Below are 27815 nucleotides of genomic sequence, written 5' to 3' on the forward strand. Positions count from 1 at the left end.
CCCAAGTCCGACTGGAGCAGAATTGCCTAGTGTCCATTCCATGAGGGAGCAAGTATGAAGGGAGAAGCAGAGAGAGAAATGGGAACCTCTTACTCCAGCCCACCCTCAACCAGGCTTCTCCTTGCCCTGTGGACCCAGTCCTGGTCTGGGCTGTGAGGAACATGGGAGAGTGAGACACCCTGTCCCTGATCCTGGGGGATGGGCAGAACAGCCTGGGCTGGGAGGTGAGCAAGCCTGAAGGGTAGCTGAGGGAGGCTGAGTAGGCCAGAGCAATCGGAGAAGGTCCTCGGAGGAGTGCTAGGATTGGGCACCAAATAAGTAGTGGAAAGAGAAAAGAATTAGAATTGGAGGAGCCTGGTTTGGGTTGTCTCAGGATGCAGAGGGCAGATATGGTCTGGTGTGAGAGGCAGGCTTCTCTGAAAACATTCTGTCTCAGGGCACAGAAACTTCCAAGGATGAAGGAATGTGTTGCCAATGGTAGCCCAAGATCCTTGGCTCATCCAAAAAGATTTTGAGGTGGCTGGAATCCAGGGATGTGAGAACCAGAAGGTTGTTGGAGTAGCCTGTTGGGGTAGCCTCTGTGAGCTTGGTGAAGCTTGGAAAGCTTAGAAGGTGGGTCTCATGTCTATCAGTATGAGGGGTAGGGGCTTAAGGCCAGCTAATGAGCTTCCCGTCCCCAAGGTATGCAACACACCAACTAGGTAGAAAATCAGATTCCTACCATGGGAGAGGATGGTTAGAGATCATGGGACAGAAGGGACTCGATGATTAAGATCACCCACCCTCCCACAGCCAAACTGGAGCTGGTTCCAGAACTGGAGTTCTCTTGCATTGTAGGTCCTGCTCCAGCAGCAACTCTAGGTTCCTCAAGGGATGGGGTAGATGTAGGGAAAAACAAAAAAACAAAAACAAAAACATCCTCTGTCCAGTTCTGCTTGGTGGGGAAAAGGTATGGCTCTGACGACTCTTGAGCTTCACTTTGCCCATTTTACAAATGGGCTTGGGTAGACTCAGTGAGTCTTGAGGATTTTGTTGTTCTTGGGGAGATGATCCAGCATCTGCCCTGTGGCCTTGAAGAGCCATCCACAGCCACAAGTGAGCACACCCGCAAGTAGGGCACAGGGGTATACATGGGTCAGGGGCATACATAAGCTTGTCTGGAGGAAGCAGAAGTAGGAGGAAGAGAGGGAAACCACAGCTTGTTGGCCATTGGCTCCCTGATCAGCTCTCCCCATGCATATGACTGGTCCCTCCTGTTAAAAACCACCCCTACACCCTCACTGCTCACCACCATCCTCCTTGGACTCCAGTATTTTCCTGCTCTCGTCGTCTGCCTGTCACCCACCTGATCCTAAGAGTCCTTCCCAGGACCTGGGCTCCAACGCTGGGATCTGCTGCTGAGACCTCATCCCAAACGTAGCCACAACGTCCCAGGAACACCTCTACTCCGGCACCACACAGAGAGCAACCCTCACGGTCTCCCACCCGCAGTCTATCAGATCTTCCATCTCAACCCACCACAGCACCGACTCTGCCACTCTGTCTCTTTACTCTGCGTACACCATGCACTCAGAAGGCAAGTTCCGGGCCCTCTCTTCTTCCCAGTCTGTCTATCAATCCCGGGATCACCTCACTGTGCGGGTTCTGGGCTGCGCTGGGAAGGACTGGGCACAAAGTAGACCCCACCTCTCGGGTCTAGATCCGGTTGGGGGTTGAGGGAGGAGGCGAGAACCTGGAGCTTTGTGCGCCTTATTCCTCACCGGGTGCCCCTCATCGGCCTTACCCAGACGCGCGCACAGATGGCCCGGCTCCCGCCGCCCCCACCTCACCCCCAAGTGCGGGAAATCTGGGCAGCTGGGCAGACACTTACCGCGGGGCCGAGGGCGCAGGCGAGGGCTCCTGCCAACACGCAGAGCCAGCGGGCGGGCGGCGGGCTCGGCGGGCGCATGGTCCGCCCTGAACCCGCGGCGGGCGGCCGGTCGTGGGTAGTGGGTTGGCGGGCGGCGTAGCTCGGAAGATGGCCCGCAGCCTGACAGAGTGGCGCTGGCACAGTGGCCCCAGCTCTAAGAGGCGCTGCTCTGGGGCTGGGGGCGGGCCGCGGGGGCTCGTCTGACGGGCGGCGGGTCTAGCCAATGGATCAGTGGAGGCGGGGCCGGCGCGCAGGTATGGGGCGGGGCTGGGGCGCCCCCAAAAGTGGGGAGTCCCCGGAGCTTCCTCTTCCAATCCCACGCGTCAGTTTTTCGTCTTGAGGCATTCATAAGCTTTCGCCCCTCCAGGCTCATCTCCGGGGATTCTCAAGACCCCAACACGCCCCATTCTTCCTTGCTTGGCTCACGACTTCCCCGAGCTCCGGGATGCGGTGTCCCACCTCCGTCCACCCCCTCAGTTCTACTCCAGAGCTCATCACGTCTGCCTTTGGAGCCACCTTCTCCAGGAGGCCTCCCCGCCAGCCTCCCTATTTCCCACTTTTGCGCATCTTTGGTCTCTGGAACGTGAAACGGATTACAAGACAGGAAGTGCCACTTATTTTCCCAGGCTGAGGGCTGGGGCCCGCATTGGGTTCAGGGCTGGCAGCAACCGGGGGTAGGTGGGACGCGTTGTTTGGTACATTTTCAACTGACCGGTGTTCTCTGTCGCGCCGGAGAGGCTGGGCGAGGGCAAGCGAGCGGCAAACGATGCCCGATTCCGGGATCTTCGGTGCCTCTCCTGTTTTGGGGTCAACTGGCGGGACCTGCTCCGCACAGGCACAAGGCCCTGGACTATTATACCCCGAGGGGCCCTGCTCCAGGGAGATGGGAGCGTCCGCACCCTCGTGCGTCTCGGCTCGGGCACCTCCCAAGGGAGGCTGGGCCGAAGTTCCAGCGCCCTCGCGCGGGGAGGGAAGGTCTGTTCCCAGCTCTCGGGCCCGGGAACTGCGGTTGACCTAAAAGGAACCAAGAAACCTTGTCCTCATCCCGCCTTCTTTATTTTACAGCTGGAGAGACTGAGGTCCAGAGAGGGTCCAGGACTCGGCTGCCTGCCTCTGGCCCTGCGCTTCCAGGCCCGTCGGTCGCTGGGTGATTTCGGGTTAGCCTCTCTCCATAGCCGGTGCTTCAGGCTCTGTTTATTCGACTCTAGAATGGGGCGCCCTCTGAGAGTGTCTTTCTTATGAAACAAGCTCAGATGGCTGCCTTGCCTCTTTCCGAGGGCTCGAACTAGCACCATAGAGACTAGAGGTGTGGTGGCAGCGGCCAGGATGGGCGGAGGGGAGTGGATCAACATGAATAGAAGGAGTGGCTGTGTCCAGTGGAGAGACGGAGAGGGCTGCGCGTCTACACAAGTGAAGCAGAGCTTGCAGCGGCTTGAACGAAATCTGATTCCAGGCGTCTGCTGACCAGCAGGTGCGCTGGAGTTTCTGAGGACCTGCTGGGATTTCCCTCCTTACAGCGCAGGAAGCTCCAGTTCCTGACTGCTGTTGGGGTGGGCTTGAGGAGAGCCGGTAAAGCATGAGCACTCTGGCCCCTCCTGGGTTCCTCTTACTTGTGGTGTACCCTGGCTGTCTACTTTCCCTCCTTTCTCTTTTCCAGCATTCCGTCACCCCTCACCTCCTCCTCTCCCCTCTTTTGTCGACCTTCTTTCAATGATCCTCTATGAACCACTGGCTATGCCCTGGATCCTGTGCTATGCACTGGTGGCATAGAGGTGGATACCTCTGAGGCACTCCCTTAACAGAGGAGGACCTGGGTAGTTATTGCTCTCCCTATAGTTTCCACCTCCTTTTCATTAATCAGGGAGCTTCCCAACATGTGGGACTGGAAGTGTCTCTGCTCTGGTCTTTCTGGGGTTTGGACCCAACCACTCAGTGAAGGTAGTGTTTGAATGATTGCTGGCCAGTTCCTCAACTGTCAGTATTCCTGGGGGCAACACTGTTTGCTCAGGACTTAGCTTCTGCTTATGACCCTGTGTACCACCTTTCAGGCCTCAGTACCCAGCAGGGCAGTTGCATCATGTCTTTATTCTGAGGAGTCACCTCTGCTGGTGCGGCACCCAGGAGCCCTCAATGTGAACAGCAAATCTGTGCATCTTGGCTCTCATAACCACCACCACCCCTTTCACACACACATTGCCTAGCCAGCTGCAGGATGCTGGTATCTCACTGATGATGGGATATCCTCCTGGCCTGTTGACGTTCTCCTGTTCTCTCTGAGATCAGTGTTCTCAGGCACTTGAGAGAGTACTGAGAGGGATGAGGATTGGGGAATAGGAGGGACCCCACTTTGCCATGTGACCCTTACCAGGTGGCTGTTGGACAGGGTAAGAAGGGAGAGAGAGAGAGAATCTTGAAGTCATCAGTGAGAACGGGATACCCTGTCTACACGAATCCCCTCTTCAATTGAGGGCTGGATGGCCGTGCTGGAGCAGAGAGGGAGACTAATAGTGCCTCCTTGTGTCCTTGTAGTCCTCCTCCCAGAAAAGGGAAGGTGACTCAGGGAGAATAGTTTTGCAGTAGATTCTTTGCAATGAAAATCATTTCTTTGTTCTTTCAGAATTGTTCCTCTGGGGGATCCACCCTTTCTTACTATCTGAGGTCCCAAAACATATTCAGAAGTGAAAAGGAGCAGAGAAGAGAAAAATAGCAGAAATAAACAAAAACCTAAAAAAAATTCAACCAAGGCTAAACTTGACCATGCTTCAACTAATTGCTCCAAAATGTCTTGTCCTGTGTTCTCAGACACTGGGGAAACCAAACATGGACTCACTCTTGGGGAGTTCTGATGAGGAAGCCATTTTTTGCTTACTCAGGTGACCTGAGGAGGCTTCTGAGAGGGGAGGAAGTGGAGGTGGGAGAGACAGGCTACAGGGAGTGGAAGTAGTTACGTGGGATGTCTGTTCCCCACCCTGCTACACTGTGCCAAGTCTGAGCTCCTCTAGTGGCCTTATAGTACAGACTGGGGAGGAGGGCCACAGACACCTTCTGCTCCCAGTCCCCATGTCCTTCTGCATTTTCTGAGCATTTTGTTCAGAGTTCTCCCCACCTGGATTCCTGGCATTTCCCCCTAGACTTTGGTTCAAGCTCCCGCCTCCCTCCTGCTTTTCAGAATCACAGGGGTTCAGAGGATGCAGGAAGTGGGGGAAAAGAGATGGAAACAGAATCACTTGCCATCCCCCGTGACAACAGGCACAGCACAAGGGAATCTGCAGTTACTCATTGGGAGCCTGCCTGGCTTCCTGCCTGCCTCATCCCTGCAGTGTGTGCCACCCTCGCCTCCTCCAGTCCTTCAGCCCCTCTCAGAATCATGCACACACTGTCTTAAAGATCCTGCATAGGAACTCAACGGTGGCAAGGTTCTTCAGTAGAGTGAGAAGGGTGGGGACCTAGAGTGGCCTTGACCTGCATAATGAAGGTCAGAGGAAATGACCTGACCAGGGGAGTCGCCACTCCAGGATTCTCCATCCACATTACTGTTAGGATACAGGCAAGCTTTGCCTTCTCTGGATTTCTGGACCAACACCTTAAAGTCTATATTCATGGAATGGGTCTGGCAGCTCCAGGGATATGGGGTGCTTACTACCTCCCCAGGCTGTTCCTTCTTTGGGGGCCATTTCTTTCTGTGTGTAGGTATGTTTTAACTCCAACTTGTGGTTTAGTGGAGGGTAGGAGATCCCTTTGGTAATAGCATGGATTTTGTTCATTCATTCACCTCTCACGTATCACTTATCCTGGTCTGGCCTTGTGATGGGGCTAGGGATTTGAGAATCACTTAGACACATCCCCTTCAGGAGATTCTAGCATTACTTGGGCAGGGGTTAGGGAGGAACTCTTGCTGTTGCTAAAGGTGCATTTAGGAAGAAAACAAAGTTCATGGAGTACAGGTGATAAAGAAAGAATTGTTCAGACTGCCAGATACAGAAATAAAGCCCAGGGACCAGTTCTAGAAAGGCCAATCATTGATCCTGAAAAATGGGACTTAGAGCTGTGTGGGGGAGAGGGAGTGTCAACTATAGGTACCTCAGTTTAGCTTGTCCTGGGAGCTTGTCCTGGAAGTTTATTGGATGGCAGGGGGACCCTATGAAAGATAGAGGAGAAAGAAGAATTGGGCAGAGAGATCCTTGGACGTTGTACAGATCTGAAAGTAAATTCCTGCCAACCCAATTGTGAGTCCCAGAACAAAGATTGCACATAGAAGCCTTAGTCACTCTACTGTGCTTGGTCAATGGTTGGGGTTGTCAAGAAGAACATAGTCATGGCTTAAATGCTGTGGTGGGCCCTGAAGGTAATATAGCTAAGGCTGTCACATGGCATGCCCTATAGCTAAATGGCACAGGAAATCCCACAGTGGGGAAACTGAGGCTTGGGAAATGAAACAGGGAGGGGAGATTCTGCCATGCTCTAGGGGATAAAGAGGAGAACTTGGTCTGCCCTTGGGAGCTCTTAGTCTAGGCACAGAGAAGAATGACCTGAGAATTCCTTTCCTCACAATCATGGGCTCAGTTTGGTCCAGGGGTCAGCAGTCTATCACCAGGCAGCTTGGCATGAGGGTCATGGTGCCTTGAGTCTGGGAGACTGAAGAGGGAGGGACTGTTCCCTCCCATTTATTCTCCAATAACAGCCACAGACTCTGGTCAAATGCTTACTGCAGCAGGTACGAGTATGTCTATGCATGTGGGTGTGTGTGCATGCATGTATGCACGTGTATGCCTGTCCATATGTGTCCGTGTCTGTATGTGTCCTTGTGTATGGGCATGGGTCTGTACGGATTCATCTGTTCCCAGGTGGGAGTCAGAGTAGAGCTTGGCTGGTTCCCAGGAGAGTAGAGCTGGGGAAAGCTAGGGTCAGAGAGGGATGAATCTCAGAGATGGTGCCCAGGACCACAGACATCTCCAGACTGTTTCTCAGAGCTCATTTCTGGGGCAGTAGATTCCACAGGGAATGGCATATTCAACCATAGGGAAAGCTCAGAATGACTCCACAGGGGAGCCCAAAGTTCTCATTCACTTCCCTACTCCAAGGCCTGTCTTCCTGAGTTGGTATGTCATTGACCTTGGGCAGAGATTTGGAAGAGAGACATAATGTGAGTGTGACAAAATAGACATTGACTTTAAATAAACATAATGCCACCAGAGATTCGTGTGAGTTAAAAATTCGTAGAAGTACATGTGAAAAAATGGCAATCTCCATGTAACTCCCAAATAACCAAAAGAAAAAAAAAATGAAACTTAAGAAAATACCAACAATCCAATAAAAGGTTGTGTGTATGGGAGGATAACCAAGAATACATGATATATAGAAGCATAAAAGCAGAATCAAGAATAACTGTAAACATTAATTATCATAGTCAAAGTAAATGAGAATTTAAAAAATTTGTTTTAATTAGTTACACATGACAGTACAATGATCTTAAGTAAATGAGAATTTAAGGTGGAAAACAAAACAAAAAAAACCACAAAGAGGACAATTCATATTATTAGAACATTCAATCTATCAAGAAGGTAACCCCAAACATCTATGCATCGAATCAAATAGCCTCAAGGCATATAAAACAGGTATTTTAAAAGGGAAGAACTGTCAAGTCTACAATGCTTCTCTCAAGAATTCTATTCAGCCATTAAAATAAATGGACAAGAGCCACACATCTATCAATAGAGGTGTACATAACTAAAATAAGCTGTTGAACAACCAAAGCAGGTTGCAGAATGATATGTATGTTACAATGTTACTTAGGTAGATTTAAAATTCTGAGAACAATACTAAATAACTTTTATGGACACATCATAATATAGTGAAGGTATAAATAGTGTTCAGGCATGGTAAACACCCAAGCCACATTAGTGGTTACCTTTGCATAAAGAGGGAAGAGAAAGGAATAAAGTATATTTATTTTTAATTGCTGTGTAACAAATTACCACAAATTTAGCAGCTTGAAACAATATTCATTTATCATCTCACATTTTCTGTAGTCAGATGTCCACATGTGGGTTAGCTGGGTCCTCTACTGAAAGCAAGGTTTTGACCAGAGCTACAGTTTTGTATGGAACTCAGGGTCCTCTTTCAAGTTCATTCAGGTTGTTGGCAGAATTCAGTTCCTTGGAGCAGTAGGACTCTTTTTTTTTTTTTTAAGCTCTTAGAAGCAGACTTCAGGTCCCAGCCCCATGACCCTCTCCATAGGTGTTTGTGTTTACCAGGCCAGTAAGACAGCACCCATTGTATCTTTGAACCTCTCTGATTTCTGTTTCCAGACTTTAGATCTCTTCAAGAAAGGCTCACCTGATCAAATCAGCACCCCCTATACTCAAGGGGAGGGGATTATACAGCTCCCCCCCCCACTACAGGAATCTTGGGCACTATCTTAGAATTCTATTAACCATAGGAAAGGATACACAGTGGGTCTCCAATAACACTGACTTATTTAAAAAAAAAATCTACCGCAAATATGGCATTATATTTCTAATGGGACTAGGTGGTAGATACAGTGGATCTGATTTTCTTATTCTTTTGTATGTTTGGAAATATTTCACACATCAACACATTAAGTTTAATCTCCCCCATCCCCGCCGCCACTAAGTAACTTTTATATTAAAGGAATAAAAATTGGGGGCTTTAGCTCAGTGGTAGAGTGCTTGCCTAGCATGTATGAAACACTTGGTTCGATTCTCAGCACCACATAAAATAAATAAATGTGTTCATTTACAACTAAAAATATTTTTTAAAGAAAGGAATACAAATGAAATTATAAATTAACCTATAATTCCTCTAAATACCAATGAATATTAAAAACCAAGTGGTCTGGATATTATATAATTAGAGAAAAGTTTTAGCTTTAATTTCATACATTAAAAACACTGAAAAAAAAATTTACAACTAAAAATAGTAAAAAAGAGCCAGGCAGGGTTGTGAGTTCAAAGCCAACTTCAGCAATTTATCAAGGTCTTAGGTAACTTAGAGACACCCTGTCTCAAAAAATATAAATAAATAAATAAATAAATAAATAAATAAATAAATAAATAAAAAGGATGTGGTTTGGTGATTAAGTGCCCCTGGGTTCAATCTCTGGTAAAAAACAAACAAACAAACAAAAAAACACCAACCAATCAACCAGCCAAAAACAACAACATAAACTATAAAGAAACAACAAATTAAGTCCAAGGAAAGAAGAAGAAATTACTAAAGATAAAGTACTGAAATAAAAATAAAATATTCAATGAATAACTGAAATAAATTTTTTCCTGAACAGAAGATCTTTGAAGAGACAACGGGTTAGCAAATATGACCAAGAATAAAAGTAGAAACATAAAAGGGATATAGTTCCAGGAATAGAGTATTTTAAAACTATAAAAAATGCTCTTTTTTATTCCAATATATTATTTGGACACCTAGGTGAAATGGGTGCTTTTCTAAAGAAATAGAAATTATTAAAATTATCCCTAAAACTAAACTCAGATAGTTTTGTAGGAAAAGTCTATTAACCTTTAATGGGTGGATAATTCCTTTCAAACTGCTCCAGAGTAGTAAAGAAGAGGTCATGTTTACCAGCATGTTCCATGAGTTGCCATGATGCTCATGATAAAACAAAGGATAGCACAAAAAGAGAAAACTGTAATTCTGTTTTACGATTTAATGCATACTAATAAATTCATGAATTTAACACGTAATTTAATTAACATCTACTTCACATTTCTGTTAATACAGAAACATAGAAGTAAAAAATGAAACAACAAGGTCAATAAAATACGAAGTCATCATCTCACTTCCTGAGCTGAGGCAAGGGAGACAAACCATGGCTGCCCCACTGGGGAAGGGTTGGGACAGCATGTATGAAACACTTGCTGAGGGAGCGTGTTGCTGGCCACTGCCTATTGAGGTGAGGGCACCGGGGCAAGGAGGGGTATAAGGCAAATTTTATCTGCAAGAGGTAAAACCCTGCAGAAGAGGACCCTGACTGATAGCATGAAGGTTGCTCTTGATAAGCCAGATGTAAGGGAGGGCCCCAGAGTCTGGGCTTCTTCCATCACAGAGAGGGTAGAACCCAGCCCAGCCCTGGAAAATAACAGGCATGGTCTTTGCTCTGGTCCTTGCAGGGTAGAGATGGGAGCTGCCACTTGACTTCCTTTTTACCCATCAGCAGGACCTAGGATTTTACCTGGCTGGGGCTTTTTCAGCAGTCCCTGTGTGATTTGGTTTTCCAGATTGAAGGATGGGTTCTAGGACTGGGGCCAAGCTAATGGCTTGAAGACTGGGAGAAAAAGCAAGAGACCTGGACTAGGTTGGGAGAGCCTGACTCAGGTTCTGCCTTTGTCTTCTCAGGACCATGTGTCCTGCAAAGAGGCCTTGGAGTCCCTGGGGCCTGACTGTGGCCACAGGCAAATAGTGAAATGCTCCTTCTTGTCTCCTTTATTACTCTGATTGCCATCAGAGTCCCAGCTTTTCCCTCTCACATCTTCATGGACACAAAGCCATTTTAGGATTGCAAGGTTGTCTCTAGAATAATCCCTGATGGCCACCCACAGGTGGCAAGGTGGGCTAGTGTGCTGCCACTGGACAGGAACTATGGTCTACAATATGGGGCCCCTATGAGTCAGAAGCCCCCAGTCTCTCTCCCAGTCTTTTCTTCATTTGGGTAGGAATCTCAGTCCACAGATTGGAGTTCAAGAAATATATTCATTATTAGTTTTTAGAATTTAAATTAGTTTTGACTATAAAGACATTACGTCAGATGGTAGGAAATAGAAACTCAGCCTTTTTGTATCCTTGAGTGGTTTGGGCTGGGAAGGCATTAGGAAACCCCTACTTTCCATCCTCCCCTTGGTTGCTGGGCTGTGTTGGTTGGTGCCAAGATCCACAGTAGCTCAGCCTGGGTGGTCCTGGCAAGTCCAGGGGCTGAGGCTTTGGAGGCCTGGGAATCTTGGTGGGGCCTCATGCAAGGTTCAGCCTCCTGTATACCCTCCAGTTTCCTCCTGAGGTGGGGAGCAGGTGCAGGAGGCAGTCTGGAGGAATCAAGAAGTCCTCCCTCCTTCCCGATTCCCAGGCTTGGCACTTGAAAACAAATGCCTGGACAGGAAATGTCTTGAGGCCACTTCTGCTTTCCTCCCAGCCTCAACCCCCCTCTGTGGTAAGAGATGATTTGCCCAAGAGAGGAATTATTTCTAGGGAGAAGAATGGCAAGGACCGTCCCATACTCTCAGTGCAAATCTGGGCCTTACCAGCCACCCCCACATACCCACCCTCACCTTTCCCCCAGTGGGGCCAGAACCGCTTTAGGCTATGGTGATACCTGCTCTGAGGATGGAGAGGCACCCCATCAGCACCCTGTTTCCTTTTTTGAGGGGAAACATGGAGATGGTAGCCCTCAGCAAAGAGAGCAGCAGGAGCCTGCGGGGAGTGGTGATAGTGACTGGGTGTATCAAACTGGAGCTGCCTGGCAACCTAGCTGCCGAGAAGACCCAGATGAGTGTGACCACCTGTGCAAGGCTGGGAACTAAGCCAGGGTGACACTTGCTGAAGATGAATAGAGCTTTGAGGAAGAGAGATGAGGAAGGAGAGGTCGGGGAAGAGGGGTGGGGAGGAGGCATGGGGTAGAGGGGTAGGGGGAGGGAAGAAAATTTGGGAAGGAAGAAAGGAATGGGCAGGGGAGGAGGAGGCAGAGGGAGGGAGCATCTTCTCTTGCAAACCTATCCCAGTCCCCCTCCCATTCTTTGCTTTCTGTCTCAGGTTATCTTTATCTGAGGCCACCTGCATACTCCAGTAGCTTGCTGAGGACCTCTGGCTTCTCCATGGCACCCCAAACTCCAAGCTCAACATCTGGATTGACTATTATTATTTTTTAATTCATTAAAAAAAAAAGCTCAAAAGGTATGAAGTGAATACAACACTATAATGAACTCCTGTCCACCCACCTCTCGGTTTGTTTCTTCTTGTTTCCTCCCCAGTCACAATCATTTTGAATCAAATTACAGATCTTATCACTTTTTCTGTATTTCAGTATGGACCTCTAAAGGTTAAGGATGTCTAAAAAAAGTAACCACAGTGTCATTACACACAAAGATCCTTTTCACACCCATTAAGAGCATTTCACACCTTAAGAGCATTAAATGATGTCATTATTTAATTTTCCTTCCTTGACTTATGATGTTTTTATTTTTTTAACCAGTTTGTTGGAGTAAGATCCACACACTAGAATTTCATATAGAGACTACCCCTTGTCTCTCTGCTTATGCCTCTCTTTTCCTTCCATTTTCTCTTTTGAAGAAAATGGGGTCATTGGCCCCCTACATTAGCATTCCACAATGGGAGTCTGCAGGCTGCATCCCTGCAGTGTTATTTAAGCTATTTCTCTCAGAGCTTAGTTTAAAACATGAGTGAGATCTTGGTGCTCTATAGTGCACAGTGCTTGCCAGACCCCAAGTGAGCCCTCTGTCACTCCCCTTTCCCTCTCTTGTCTTCTGCTCCCTCTCCAGTCACACTGATCTCCTGCTCTCCCATGAACTTATTCCTAGACCAACTCTTGCTTTTGGGTCTGCATGGTGTTCCTTCTCTGCTTGGAATGCTCTCTCCCACAGGTATCCCGTGGCCCCCTACCTCTTTTCGGAAGCCCTGGCTTCACCTTAATACTGTAAACTGCAAACTGCAAACTGCCCCCCCCCCCACCGACTCCTAAACTCTCTCACCTTACTTTTTTATTTTATTTTATTTTTTAAGCTCTGATCATCTTCTAAGGCACCATACCACTTGATTATCTGTGAGTTCATTTTATTACATTCATTATTTATCTCCCTCCCCTGCTAGAATGTAAGCTCTACAAGGGTAGGGATTCAGGACCACCTTTTATTCCCAGGATGTCTCAGGTTCCTGGAGTGGTACCTGACACACAGTGAGTCCTCTGTATGTTACTGAATGAATGAATCTTCCTAAAACCCAGGACAGACCCTGCCCTCTCACTTAGCTCTGAGGATAACTCCTCCAGGCCCTTCTTTCCTTGGCCTTGAGGGCTCTTCCTCCACTGGAGCCTGCAGTCCTCTGTGCACCCCAACCTGGGCTTTACCTTTCAGGCTTCTGAACCTTTGCCTGGCCTGTTCCTTCTCCTGGGAGTGCCTTCCTTCCCACAGGTCCCAGGGGACCTTTGTCATGCCTGGGGCTGGAATCCATGTCCACCACCCCTCTGGGAGGACTTTGGGGTTCTTTGCTAGGGATGATAGGCCCTGAATCAGTGAAGGCTAGAGAAGTAGGAGAAATGACTAGGCTAGGAGACTTTTCTGCTTAAATCTATTTCTGACTCTAGGCCTGGCTGAGACTTTCCTGTGACCCTAGGCTAATCCAACCTCTGATCCTGGGCCACCACCCAGAGTTACTCATGACCCTAAGCTGATTCCTGAGCACAGCCTGACCTCTAACCCTGATCGCAGATCTCAATCTAGACTAGCCCCAGATCCTGATCATAGGCCTCAGCCCAGCGTGACCTGTGACCCCAGGATGTCCTTGACTCTGATCACAGACCTCAGTCCAGCTAACTTCTGACCCCATGGTGATCCCCTAACCTTGAGTCCAGCCCAGTTCGCACTGTCTGGCAGGGGAGGACACAGAGTGGGGCCGGATCATAGCAGGCAGCCATGGAGCCTGGGTCCACAGCACCCAGAGGGGAGCCAGGGCTTCAAGGCTGGGAGTCTGGGGAGCGACTGGGAAGCAGTTCTTATATCTGCCCTTTCTCTACTCATCACTCTTCTTTGGCTCCTGACCCAGTGGGCACTGCCTACCTGGGAAGGGACTTCTAGGCCTGGTGCCAGGGAAGGGAGGAACTGGCCAGACCAGCCCACGCCTCTGTTTGCACAGGTCTGGGTAAAAATAGCCTCAGCTACTTATGTCTCTCTCACTTCCTCCCTGTCCTGGGTCCTGCCCCTGCCCAAGTCACTTGCCATTTTTTTCTGCCCCTACGCTTTTTTTCCTGGGATGAGACAGGACCTAGAAGGATAGGGCAGGGTCCCCTCACAGCCCTCAGAAGAACCACCTCTTCTGTCAGTACTTTGATCTCAGATGTCAAGCCTTTAAAATTGTGAGAAAATGTGTTTCCATTGTTTAATCCACCAAGTCTGTGGTTCTGTGTCATGCCATCCTAGCAAATCTGTCTGTCTCTTATTGTCCCCTTTTCATAAGGCCCATTATCCCTTTTTAACTTAGTTACCTCTATGAAGACCCTATCTCCAAATGGCATCACATTCTGAGATACAGGTTGGGGGCAGGGTTAGAATTCACCAGGTGAATTTGGAGGGAACACAATTTAACCCATAACAGTTACCTAAGATAACAAAGTACTCCGAAACTTAATGGTTTAAATAAACCGTATTTTTTTGCCTCTTATGGTTTCTGTGGGTTGTGATTTTGGAAGCAATTCAGCGGTACAGTTTTGGTTTGAGACCCTCTCTTGAGTTTGCGATCAGATGACCAAGTTAGCAGTCTTCTGAAGGATAGACTGGGTTGAGGATCCATTTTCAAGGTGATGTGCTCACATGTATTAATCAGATTTCTGTTTCTGTTAACAAAACACCTGACAAGAGCAACTTAAAGGAGAACAGATTTATTTTGGCTCATGGTTTAAGAGAGTTCAGTCCATAGTTGGCTGGTTACATTGCTATGAACCTGAGATGAGGCAGAACATCATGGAAAAAGAGTTTGGCAGAGGAAGGCTGCTCAGTTCATGGCTGCCAGGAAGAGTGTGTGTGCGTGTGTGTGTGAGAGAGTGAGAGAGAGAGAGAGAGAGAGAGAGAGAGAGAGAGAGAGAGAGAAAGAGAAGGAGAATGGATCTATCTCCTATAGTTTCCCACTTCCCAATAATCCATTCAAATGATTAAATCTACTGAAGAGGCCAGAACCCTCATGATCCAATAAACTCCCCAAAGCCTTACTTATGAACATTGCTGCTGCACGGGGGACAAAGCCAACACATGAAACTTTGTGGACACTTCATATTCAAACCATATTCCACGGCTATTGGCAGAAGGCCACCTAGAGCTCTCCACAGGGATGCTTGAGTGTCCTTCTACCATGGCTGCTGTCTTCCTCTAGAGCAAGGGACCCAAAGGATTAAGATAGTTAGAGTGCCTTTTCTGACTAGGCTTCTGCTATGTCCTATTGGTCACAGAAACCATTCCTCTCTGAGTATAGGAGAAGGCTCCTGGGAATACCAGGAGATAAAGATATTTGTCCCCATGGCCAGGGTTGGCTCACTCCTACTTCTGCTTTCCAGTTAGTAGGAAGCAGTAGAGGGGAAGAAGAGGGCATACCCCTTCCTATTAATTGGGTTATCTTGAAGTTTCACAGTCACTTCTTTTCATATCCCACTTGCCAAAACTTAGTCTCATGACCACATACACAGCTGACAAATGTAGACTTTATGCCAGCTTAGAAATTCCAATCCTACTTGTCTTAGTTTGGGTTTCCTTGAAAGAAGAAGCTGGGACAAAGGACTTGGGTTTGGATCATTTATTTGTGAGAGGACCTCATGGGGGTTAGAGGAAGGGAGCAGTGAGAGGGCTCTTGAGGTCTCTACTTCAGGGGTGGGGGCTCAATTCAGCAAGGACCTCAGAAACCTCTCTGAGTGGGCTAGAAGTTGGGATCTTCATCCATGGGTCCCAGTCTGGGAAATTAACACCCCTGCATTTTCTGGCTATATCCCCTTCCAATACTCCCATGACTCTGCAGCTTAAAGATAACCTTGTTGATAATGTTGACAAGTAAAGGGAGAAAATTATATGCTCCTGAAGTGGAACTTTGAGATCTTGTACAGACCCATCTATCACAGCTGTGGCTATAATTAGAGGAGGTCCACTCCCTGAAAGAAAACACTGGTTATCTGGTAGAACCAGCAGAGGTCAGACTGGGGAATCACCCTGCATGTCTGACAGAGGGAGTTTGCTAGTTTTGCCTACCCTTCCTCCTGAACAGGGGTCCAGGCTGTGAACTTTAAAGGCCTCCTGTCAGCCACTAGCTTCCCAGGGAAGGCAGTGAGGGTTCACTGTAGTTTGTGCCGAGGAGCTCAAACCCTGTCTCACTAGTCTTGAATGACAGATAATATGGTTGTTGTCCAGGAAAATCTTGGGACTTGGGCTCTATTATTCCTGGGCCTCCAATGGGGAAACTGAGGGCTGCTCTGTGGGTCCCTGGCCACCACTTAACACTTCAATTCAGAAGGCCACAGACTAGTGCCCGTCAAACTCTTTTTTTCTATTCTACTCTGCTGGGAACCCTCTTCTGCCAAGTTGCATGCTGGGCACAGTGGAAAAGTTCAGAAGTTGAAGCCAAAAATAAAAGTTAAAATAAAGTAGAAAGAAGACAAGATGGAATAAAGTCCTTTTCTGGGAAGTCTGCCCAGCCCCTGCCCCAAAACAATGGTTTCTAAGATTCCCTGGCCCATTTCTGCAAAGATTGAAGAGGACTCTTCTTAACTAGAGGCCACTCCTTCTCTCTTTCTGGGGGGAGATGTGTCTCTCCATGGCAGGGGTTTGGACTTTTTTTTATAGCCATGGATGTTTTGAAGCCTGTGGACTTTTGTTAGAATAATATTTTTGTTATTTATTTATTTATTTTTGCAGAGCTGGGGATTGTGCCCTCAATTTCTCAATAGGAAGCCCAGGAATGACTGAGTCCAGGTCCCAGGGCTCAATCTCATGCATGCTAGACAAGTGCTCTATCACTGAGCTACACCCCCATGCTGGGATAATATGTTCAAATATGTTAAAAAAATGTAACCTGTAAAAAAGGAAATGCATTGAAACACATCTGTCAAAATACTAAAAACAAATCTGTGTCACAGTGATACATGGGCTTCTTTATTCACGTATCAAATCTCAGTACGTTTTAGTGTCAGGCCAAGTAGCCACAATGATGTTAAAATACAGTAGTTTCTTCTCCCTGGTTTCTCTTTGTGGTTTCAGTTACCTGGGGTCAACTGGCAACTGGTTCAATGATTGTCCTTCTGACTTATCGTTGGTTGATAGTGGCCTAGGACTATACCACAGTACCTATGTCATTCAATTCTCAAAACATAGGCACTGTCATCTTATACCATCCCAAGAAGGGTGAGTACTGCACAATGAGGTATTTTGAAGTAGAGCTCATTCCCATCACTTTTTTATTACAGCATCTTGTTACAAGTGTCCCATTTTATTAATTATTGCCATTAATCTCTTATATGTCTAATTTATAAATAATACATCATCATAGGTGTGTACAAATAGGAATATAAAAAACATAAGGTATAGAGGGTTCAGTACTCTCCAGATGCAAGCATTCACTAGGGGACTTGAAATGTATTCCTTGCTGATACAGGGGGACCACTATAGTGATGAGAATAAGTGACATTTTGAGGCATCTTCACCAGTGGTAGTGAGATGAAAATATCTGAGTTTTCCATTGGTGACACAGGCACAGTTCCATTGTGCTTCATTGTCTCATAGCAGAAGAAAACACTGGATTTCAGTTCAAATGGAATAAAGTAGCCATTTTTCCCACCCAAATATATGAACTCCCTAAATTTCTATTCATGGATTCCGTTGGGGGGGGTAGTGGATTCAGGGCTCTATCCTCTGACCTATGAGGAGCCTTAACTGGATCAGTTGCCTTCTCAGTCCACATGCCTCCACTTGGAGATGCTCTCCCTGCCTGGGCTGGTTGCTGTTGAGCCCTCAAGCTCGGGAGACCTGGCAGCAAGTGTGGCCTGTTTAGATATTCTGCATCCAGACTCTGGGGAACCCCAGGAGACTCCAGCCTTCAGATATGAGCACCCTGGCTCCAAGGGAGGGTATGGTGGGGCTGGAAGGGATCATCTGTCTCATGAGGAGGTACTGGGGGATACCTCCAACTCTGCCTTCAAAAGATACTTGCTTTCTCTTGATGGATGGAGAGGGTGAGTCCCTGATTGTTTCCCTGCAGTGTCTGCCCCTAGAAGGCTTTGACATGTGCTGGGGAAGCTCTGAATCCCAGGAGTTCCCAAAGCAAGGTATGTGTGTATGGAGGGTGGGGAGACGTGGAAGCTGCTTCTCTGCATTACAGAACTCTCACTATGGATTCAGGGTGGGGTTTTTCAGGAAGGAGGTCCTAGCTTCATTTCTAATGCACATCTTTTACATTCTGAGTGGTCCTCAGTAGGCAGACTGGTGAGGATCCAGAGGATAAAAAGAAGGGATTCTTGTTTAGCAGCTACTCCAGGGCCCTTAAACTCCAATGTGTAAGAAGCTACCTCATTTCACAACTGAAATTATTTCTGATTTTTGCACACTGCTCTGCTGCACTATTAGAAAACAAGATTCCAAATAATTTTGTAGCCTATTATCTTTGGGGGACAGTAAGTTATAACTCAAGGCTAACATAGGTCCAGGCACTGGGGGTTGCCATGGTGGTTCAGTTCTGGGGGATTCCCTGCTGCCTCCAGGCTGTGTCTGTGGTCAAAACTTGCTTGGGGTTTCTGGCTGGGCTTGGGAATCGGGATCTGTGTGTGGGAGGGCAGGCAGTTCCTTCAGCAGGGCCAGCATATATCCATTCCCTCCTTGGGCTCCTTCCACCTCTCTTGGGGCACTGCCTGGGGAGTGGCCCAGGACACTAGGTTCTAGAGTTTCATGGACATTTTCTACTGCCCATGCTTCCTCGTTAATCTTGGTGTGTCTTCCTCAGGGACATCTGGCGTCATTTACAAGCCAGGGGGACTCAGACATTTCTCTGCTTTTATTCCATTGCCTCCTGTTTGATCCCTCTAGACACAGACCCTGAGACCAGACTTTGAGCACAGGTCATTTACTTGGAAGTGGTTTTAGAAAGTACTAGAGGGAGAATGGGGACGCGAGATAGGAGGGAGGTAGCCCACAGGGGCTGCTTAATGGCCAGGTTAGCACTGTGGGTCACCAGCCCTCACTCTGCTAGGCCCTCTGGGAAACTGTGTAGGAAACAGCTCAGAGTTGTCTCACCTTGTAAATCAAGGAACATGGGGTTTCTCTCACCGAGTCCCATCTGTCACGAGTCAAAGGCTGATCTCAGGGAGGAAATTCCCCAGCCCATCTCACCTGCCCCACGCATTGTTCATACAGGTGCTGCTGCCAAAAAAAAAAAAAAAAAAAAGCTCTCTGGCAGGGAAATGCAGGTGCTTGCAGTAAATTTGCTGGTGTATTTTGCTAGGATCAGCGAGTGCAGAGGGGATCTGGGCAGGTTGCCCTCTCTTTCACCCCCCTCTTCCTTGGGTGATAGATCCGAGGTCCACAGACTATTTGAGAGGAAAGAGAGAAAATGTCTGCTTAGGTGTTAAACGTGTCCCCCTGGGTGCAGGCCTCCTATAGGCTGCTTCTCCCCACTGGTAGTACTCTCAGGTCTGTACTTGTATGTCCCTGAATGGAACTCTGTAGGCAGAAGGAGGGACACTGCAAAGATAACCAGACTTAGCTCTGACTGTAGGCATCTCCGTCAAGGAAGAAAGGAAACAGAAAGTGCTATTATGTGAGGCAAAATATTGTCACCACCACCAGAGAGGGACAAGAGGACTGGGGGCCTTAGAGAAGGGAGACATCATCTCCTATAGGAGGTGTAATGGAGATTCTGGCCTGTGAGAGCTGAGTGGGGTTTACAGGGGTGGTGGAGGAGAGTGAGGACAAACCAGCAGGTTGCAGAGAAGGAGAAAGAGTGCCATGCTGGGGTTCAGGTTGGACAGGACTGGAAGGAGGTGGGCATGGCCATTCTGGAAGAAAAGAAGCAGAGTAGGCAGGCAGGCTGGACTGCAGCTCCTCTCTGCTGAGCCTCAGGCATTTCCTTCTGCAGAGGCCACTGGGAGAGCCGGTCCAGCTACCAGTCTTGGCTTTGGGGCAGCTTGCAGAAGTGCCAGCTGCCAGTCATTTCAGTTAGAAGCCACCGTCCTCATTAGCTAGCATGGGATCAGCTGTTTTGAAGCTCAGTGCCCTAAATGTTTAAGAGGTTTGAAATCACCAGATTAAAAAAAATAATAATAATTGCAGCATTGGCCCTAAGTCTGGCTCATCTTTGTTGAGGCCCAGTTTTGTTTAATTTCTGGTAGGGGCTGTGGAAGCTGCAGAGACGGGCTCAGGGGACCCTGGGCAAACCTAAGCCCAGAGTACATTGGGTGTTATACCCTGGGGAGTGCAAGGTTCCGATTCCATAGTGTCTTTGGCTATACCCACCTGGCCTTTGTGTACCAGGCAATCACATTCTCCCTGAGTCCGCTGCCCAGGAACATTTGGAGGAGGAGAGAAGAGCATTCGAGGGCTCTGGTCAATTGCCCATGGATTGGCTGGGGTCCTATGAACTGGAAGGCTCAGACCCTATTGGCTCCACGGCTCCTTAAGGAGGAAGAACAGGTTACGGACTCATAGAGCAGAAGTACAGAAGTATGAAGGCTCAGAGACCATGGGCTCACTTTAACCCAGCCTTGGCCCCAGAGAGGCTGCTGACCATAGGTGGCTTTTTATCCTCATCTCAGTGCTGCCCCTTGGTCCTCCACTACCACCTGTCTATCCCAGGTACCTGGCTCTGAGTCTCCCCTCTGAATCCTCTATTCTCTACAAGTTCCACAGCCTCCAAGCCTCCCTATAACCTGCCTCCCAGTCTCCTTACTGCTTTCCAGTGGACAGTGCCACTCTCCTGTCCCCTGCTTGCGAGGCTGCCATTGCCTGAAGAATATAGCTCCTGAGACTGACATCCCAGCATCCTTCACTCTTGAAGGGGAATGGCAAAGACCTTTAAATAGGGGCAATGCATTTGGGCTTCTTGGTTTGAGTTTCAGGGCTGCCACTTATCAGCTGTGTGAACTCAGGCAAGGTGCTTAACTTCTCTGCACCTCCGTTTACTTGTTTGTAAAATGGGGACGATAATAGTTCCTAAATCCTTGTATTTGTGCGAAGGAATGAAGTAGCATTTGGGAAGCTTCCCTCCATGCCTTAAGACCCTCCTGGAAGGGCTGAGTGGCAAACCCACTTTTCCAGTAGGTGCTCAGCCAAAGGTAGCCATTATCATTTACTTCACACCATGCCCTGCCCCGACTTCTGCCCATTAGTTTGACACTTGACAGCCACCTTCATCTATTTCCAATGACCTGTATTATTATTATCTACTGTTGTGTAACAGATGACCACTAACTTATTGACTCGAAACAACCATCTATTCTCTTGCAGTTTCTGTGGATTGAAAGTCTGAGCATGGTTCAAGCAGGCCTTCTACTTCAGGGTCTCATGAGGCTGCAGCCAAGGTGCCATCAAGACTGGGGTCTCATCTGAGGCTCTGCTGGGGAAGGATCTGCTTCCAAGCTCATGGAGTTGTTGATGGAGTTAAGTTCTGGGTGGCTGCAGGACTAAGGACCTCGTTTTCTTGCGTTTTGCTGGAGGCTGTTGCAGGAGGACCCTGAGCTCCTTGTCTTGTGGGCTTCTTCAACATGGCTGCTTGCTTCCTCAATGCTAGTAGGAAGGGAAACACAAGCAGGATGGGCACTACAGTTTTATGCAATATACGCATGCAATCACGGTTACATAGTCCCCCGTGCACACCTTGCCCTCTTTCCTGTATTCCATTGGTTAGAAGCAAGTCACATGCACTGCCTACATTCAAGGGGAGAGGATGATAAGGCATTAACACCAGGAAGCGAGGTGAGGCCACCCCAGGCTTCAACTCTATTTCTGCACGTTTCTTCTTTTGTCTCAAAGGCTCTTGCTAAATTTCAAGATCAATCTTGCTCCCTCTGCTCCATACTTCCTGAGCATCTAATCCATGTCAGCCCCTATATCAGGTAAGACAGTAAATAAGACAATCCAGCCCATTGAGTTTTCCCTTCCAAAAAGCTCCCTGTCATTGCTCCTAATTCTCACTTCATCTGTCTAGTATGACAATTATTTCATCATTTGTGCAACAGCGTTATTTTTGTAAACACTCTGTCTCACTGGGTTCAGATTTCTTTTGGGATCCCAGCCTCAACACTACTAGGTCTGAGTCTAGATCAAGGTCAGGGCTTGTTCTCAGTTCAGGTTTGAGAATAGAGCTCTGAGGACATGCTAGAAAAGGTCTGGGATTTTAAAAATTGAACAATGAGAAATGATCAATTTGTTTTCAGACACTGTCTTTTCAGAAGCTGTAGTGAGTCCACAGTTATCAAGACCCTGGGTTCTCTCCATGAAGCAGAATGGTTGCATTGGGGGCAGAAGGAAATAGGGAATAGCAGGGGTTTATTTTTCATTCTCAGCAAAGTCCCTCTGCTTATCTGGGATAAAGGCAGGAATTGCTGGCTATATAGGCGCTGCTCAATCCCACTCCCACTTTGGGCTCAAAAAGAAGAGAGCATGATTTCTTCTGGGGCCAGATCTTCATAGATGAGGCTGCTTCTGGGCCTGGTCATTGTTCCTTAATGATGAGATTGCAGGACTGCCTGAAAGAAGGGGGAGAATGGTCTGATTTTCTCTGCGGCATGAGAAAAGTACAGTGTGGGCAGAGGAGTAAACTTCCAAGCAGGGAACAAACGGAGCAGATGTTAAGGAGAGTCTGGGCTCTAGGCTCTGTTGTCTATTAAATGGATGGGGAAATTGAGTCTGGAAGAGATGAGGGACTTGGGGTAGGTCATATAGTGCATTAGGGCAGAGCGTTCCCACAGCCCTCAACCCTCTCCCATGCTGCAATGTCACAGACTTTAGGGCCAATATGTATAATTTGCGTTTTTTTGCATCATCCTTGGGCAGTGAGATACAGCTGAGAGATCTGGGGGATCTTGGGACTCAGGAGGACAATTGCCTTCTGGAATTTCCAGGAGTCTCTGCTTTGAGGAGGACTTGGGTCTTCAGACCAATGATGATTAGGAGGAAGGTTTAACCTCCCAGCCTGCATTCTATGGAGGCATAGGATAGAAAGATGATACTAACAGATGACATACATATTAGAAATAAGTGATTCAGGCTGGGGTTGGAGCTCCGGGGCAGATCGCTTGTCTCACACATGTGAGGCTCCGGGTTCACTCCTTAGCACCACATAAAAATAAGTAAACAGAAATAAGAGGTGATCCCTATGCTGGTATGTGTTAGAGATAAGAAGCAATCCCTATATTGGTGGGGTAGATTTTTCTGCACACCTTTGAGGAAGCTGAAACCCAAAGATGACCCACAAGCCAGACAAGTACACAGAGTGTGACTGGGATGGAATTTGGAGTTCTTTCCCCATTTCTGACAGCCTCTCTAGAGGTGCAGGGACCCAGGACACATCCACAAAACCCAGATTCCCACAGGAACGTTCTCTGCTGGCTGTTTGAGCCAGAGCAGGGCATGTTCTGGGTCATCTAGTGGCCTGGTGCACAGAGAACTGTTGGACTTAGAGCTCCACCAAACCCTGCTGCCCTGTTGGATGGCTAAACTTTCTGTGGAGGTGGCAAGGGCCCCTTTTCACCAGGAATACCAATCTTTGCTCTGATGTGGTGATATTGAAGACTAGCCAGATCCTGGCCTCCTCTCAGGACTGTGGGCTGAGGCCAGCACTGGACAATGGCACACACACACACTCAGACCTGAAGGGCAGGTGTCCTGACCTCCACCTAGTTCACATGCTCACAAGGCCTGAAGTTGCACAATGGCCTGAGGGAACTGGCAGGAAGCAGCAGAAGCGATTTAGGTGTGTCACGGGATGAGGTGTTGTTTCTAGCTGCTAAACACCCATCCGGAAGGAGTGAATGGCAAACCCACCATCCCAGCAGCCTTGTTCCAAACAAAGTCTGGGCACTCCTCCCTGCCAGGGAAGAGTCAACAACCTCTTTGTATTCCAGAGTGGGAGAGGGGAGGCTGCCTGGGAGGGCTGCCTCTTAGACACCTGTAACCTGGCTCCTAGAGGAAACAGGACAAAGCTGGATTGTACAGGAACAGAGAGGGTGAAGACTTTGCTTTGAGAGTAGGGTGGGGGGTTGGTGGACCGGATTCCAGAAAAGTATTGGTTTCCTGGGGGGGTCTGAGAAAGGTTGGGGTGCTTCTAAGAGGTGTTGTTACCTGAACCTAAGGCACTGGCTGGGTCCCAAGGGAGTGAGGCCATTGGGTCTATGTGAAGTCCAGAAGTGAATGCCTTCAGGCTTAGATTTTTTCCTGCATCCATGGGGCTGGGTGATCCCACGTATTGGATGGTCCAAGAAGCAGAACCTTGAACATCAACTGCAATGGGCAGTGTGTTGCCACACTCAGATCCTGCTTACCAGGTGGACCACCCATTGCAGCTGCTGTAAATGTGGTGCTAACAGCTCTCAGCTTCTGCCTGCTCTGGAGAATTGCCCACTACCTGTGGGAGCCACATCACCCTGGGGTGGGTGGGTGGTGTCAACCTGCCCCCACCATCTCCCCATAATTTAGGACTGAAGTCCAATTGACACAGGGATAAAAAGTCTGACTCCTTGCCTCCAAGTGGGAATGACTCTGTGGGGTTAGTCTGAAGTCGTCTGATTGAGACCATCCTTGTTCATCTCCTTTCTGCATCCCATCTTGCCTGCCCCTAGTCCTCTTCTCCTGAGTCCCTCCCTCAATAAAAGTTGTCATAGGCTCTGCTTCTGCGGATCCTGACTCAAAGACACTGACTATTATAAAATTTCTCACCCATTTCAGTGGGTAAGCTTGAGTCAGGATAAGAGTGAATCTGAATTTTAAAAAATAAAGAAATATTAAATTCCACTTAGAATGTCATGAAGCAAAAAATTTATGTCTTTATCAGACCATAGAATGATAGAAAGGACTTCCCAATGTAGATAGTCTGTTTGATCATGGAGATGGTGAATTTTTATTTGGGTAGGGGAGTTGAAATCATTAAAAAGGAGGTTTTCACTGTTGGAGAATGCTTCAGCCCTGGGTCTACAGAGTGGTGATATGCAGGGTGCAGGGGGCGGGGAAGAACATGCCATGGCCCATAGCCCTCCCTGGGGCCAGGTCTGAGGTACATCAACTGGAATCTGATGGCCACAGTGACTCGCTCCAAATGAGAGTGAGCAGCCTGTTGAAAGCCAGGGCTGGCGAATCCCAATGTGGTGCTGTTACTCCAGCGCAAGGCTCTTCTGAGGGCTGCATTGTGTGCTGGCTCTGGCAATCCAGATAGTGCTACTGGTTCAGCCTCTGCTCTTTGTGAACCTTAATGTCCTAACTATGAAATGATAGTATTTAAGGGAAGAAGAAAGAGGAGAGGAGGAAGAGAGAAGGGGAAGGGTGAAGGGTCTGTTCAGATGAACCCCAGTTATGCCATCTATAGATTATTTTGGGTCTTTGACCTATTGGCAGTGTGGGAGGGGGTGGGGGGGAGGGCATACCCTTGCTTGTTAATAGGACATATCTGGTCTGGGAATCAGGACTCAGGACTTTGAGCATGTGGAGGAAGGGGTGGTGCCTGCAGGGTGACTGAGGGCTGGGCTGAAGGCTTCCCTGGAGCCATTGCTACTAATCAGCTTTCTGTCACTATCATTATATACCTGAGATAATTAACTTATGAAGAGAAAAGATTTATTTTAGCTCATACTTTTGGAGGTTCTAGTTCAAGATTGGGCAGAACCATAGCTTTGGGCCTCTAGTGAGTGTGCTAGAAGGCAGTGATGGGGAGGGGAGTGCTTGGTGGAGCAAACTGCTTACTTCAAGGCCAGGAAGGAGAGAGACCTTGTTCCTATATCTGTCCTTTGCCCTGGGACCTGGAACATGGGATTCTGCCCTAGACCTGGATCTTGATTTTGAACATTGGATTAGGAACTCTAATCTAAGACCTGGACCTGCACTTTAGACATGATCTTTGGATCTTATATCTACACTGTGGACCTGGATCTTGGATTTTATTTTGGCTTGGATACTGGGAAGACCTTAGATATGGAAACTAGATACAGACTTAGGTCTTTTACTTTTACTTTGTATCTGGACTTTAATGTTGGAATCAAAATTGGGACTTTTGATTCTGATTCTGAACTTTTCTTTCTTGTTTTACAAGTACAGCTGATTTCATTTAACTTGAAGTAAAACATACTTTTGAGAATAGTGTATGAGGCTGATCTTGTTAATACATTTTGGAGAACTATCTTTCCTGACACTTATCTGACTCATCTTAATTGGCTCTAACTTGCAATAAGAATATACTTCTGTTAACAATGTGTAAACATGGACTCTACACAAATACCATTTTGATTCACTTTCACTCTGACTTGCAATGGGAAGTTTTGAGAACTCTATGTGAGTCTTAGCTCATTTTCACAAATCCTGCTAGGATTTATCAATGTAATTGGGAAGAATGAGTATTTTTTTTTGACTTTTGCTTAGATAATGTTTGTGTCTATTATGATTTATTCTACATGGAAATATGGAGGTTCATATCTGAGGTTTAAGTTGTAGGTTTGAATTCCATTTTTTAAATTTCTAAGTTTAGCTCCAGGTCTATGTCCAGGGTTCTAATCCAAGTTCTAGGCCTGAGGTTCAGATCTAATGTGAGTTCAAAACAAGATCCAATATCCAAGTCCAAAATCTATATCCAAGTTTAAGGCTCATGTCCAAGGTCTAGATGCAATGTCTGGTCCAATGATAAAGTATATGTGAAAGTCTAAAACTAAGTTTCATGGTCCAATTCCAGAGCAAAGTTTCATTCCTGAGGCCAGGTCCTACATGCAGTTCAAAGCCAGGTCTAAGTTACAGGTCTAAGATTCATATACAGAGCTGATACCAAGTTTTAATATTCAGTTTCCAAAGTCTAAGTCCATGGTTAAGTCCAATGAGTCAAATTCCAGTTCACTATGAAGATCTAAGGTCTAGAACCATGCATGAGAGTAAGGTCACAGTCCATGGCCTAGGTTCAAAGTCCAAATCTATCTTCTACGTCTAATACTAAGTTAGACTTTAGCTCCCAAATAAATCCAAATGAAATTTGATGTTCAAGATTCTACAGTGAAGAAAATATTGGTGGTGTCTATTTCTGTAATAGCCATAGTGGTCATTTATGCCTTCATGTTCTCAAGACCAATCCCATGTTCCCATGGCCCTAAACAGCCTTGTAGATGAGTTTAAATCTGTGGAGTGGCCTGGGCTTCATCCCTGAGGTATCTGAGCCTTTCTTTCTCTGCTGCATGGTGATGTTGTGGTTTTACTATGAACTCTTACATTGAACATGGCAGAGAAGCCCATGAGGATTACCTGGGTTCTAGTCATAGTCTCTGCTTCCATTATGCAGGATAAACATTATTCACCCCAAAACTTTATTTACTGCATTCTCATCCATTTTGTTAAATAAATGCTTTACAATTTATTGTAAGTTCTTCAGTATTCAGAGACTTTGAATGATTATCTTTGATCATTTAAATCCACTTAATAGGTATTTCTCTGTGGGATGGTTTCCCAAGCTCCTCACACTTCCATTCTGTTGTAAGATTCTATTTTATGTGTTAAGTGGCATCATATTACCGGAAGGCATGTTGTGATAAGTTAAAGAAATAATCTAAATCCTAAAGCAAATGTAAAAATAATGAAACAAAGAGATAAATATTAAATCATAAAATATATGTAATACAAAAAATGGTGGGAAAAAAGAACAAGGCACAGATTAAGCAAATAGAAGCCCAGCTATAGCTAAAATCACATTAAATGTTAATGGTCTAAGTACCACAATTAAAAGGCAGAAATTGTCAAACTTTATAAAAAATAAGCCTACAAGAAAACACTTTAAATGTAAAAATAAATTAAGTTTAATGTTAAGAGGTAGGAAAAGGGGCAGAAGAGGAGCAGCGGCCTGCTGAGAGGCAGAGCCGCCCCCTCCCCCTGCGCCGGCAAGGTAGACAGAACTGTGACCACCCACAGAGCAGGCCCAGCGGCCTGCTGAGGGGCAGAGCCGCCCCCCA

At 47.2% G+C, this 27815-nt stretch overlaps 2 protein-coding genes across 12 annotated transcripts in view; one reads left to right on the plus strand and one right to left on the minus strand.

The window, feature by feature from the left end:
- Vipr1 (vasoactive intestinal peptide receptor 1) overlaps positions 1-2003 on the minus strand; it is a 49580-nt gene extending 47577 nt beyond the window's left edge. For all 4 annotated transcript variants that reach the window (XM_015489437.2, XM_048795323.1, XM_015489436.2 and 1 more), the window contains exon 1: positions 1871-2003. In XM_015489437.2, coding sequence (XP_015344923.1) covers positions 1871-1948 — 78 coding nt within the window. In that variant the 5' untranslated portion in view covers positions 1949-2003. The remainder of the gene's footprint in view (positions 1-1870) is intronic.
- Positions 2004-2024: 21 nt separating this feature from the next.
- The window catches only part of Lyzl4 (lysozyme like 4), a 68957-nt gene continuing 43166 nt past the window's right edge, over positions 2025-27815 (plus strand). For 6 of the 8 annotated variants that reach the window (XR_007344385.1, XR_007344386.1, XR_007344387.1 and 3 more), the window contains exons 1-2: positions 2445-2583; positions 2975-3380. The gene's annotated coding sequence lies outside the window, so the exon portion shown is untranslated. Of the gene's footprint in view, positions 2164-2276; positions 2584-2974; positions 7102-27815 lie in introns of those variants that run through there. The other 2 variants (XR_007344384.1, XR_007344383.1) reach the window with 2 other exon arrangements.

Source organism: Marmota marmota, unplaced genomic scaffold, assembly GCF_001458135.2.
Source record: "Marmota marmota marmota unplaced genomic scaffold, marMar, whole genome shotgun sequence".
Lineage (NCBI taxonomy): Eukaryota > Metazoa > Chordata > Mammalia > Rodentia > Sciuridae > Marmota > Marmota marmota.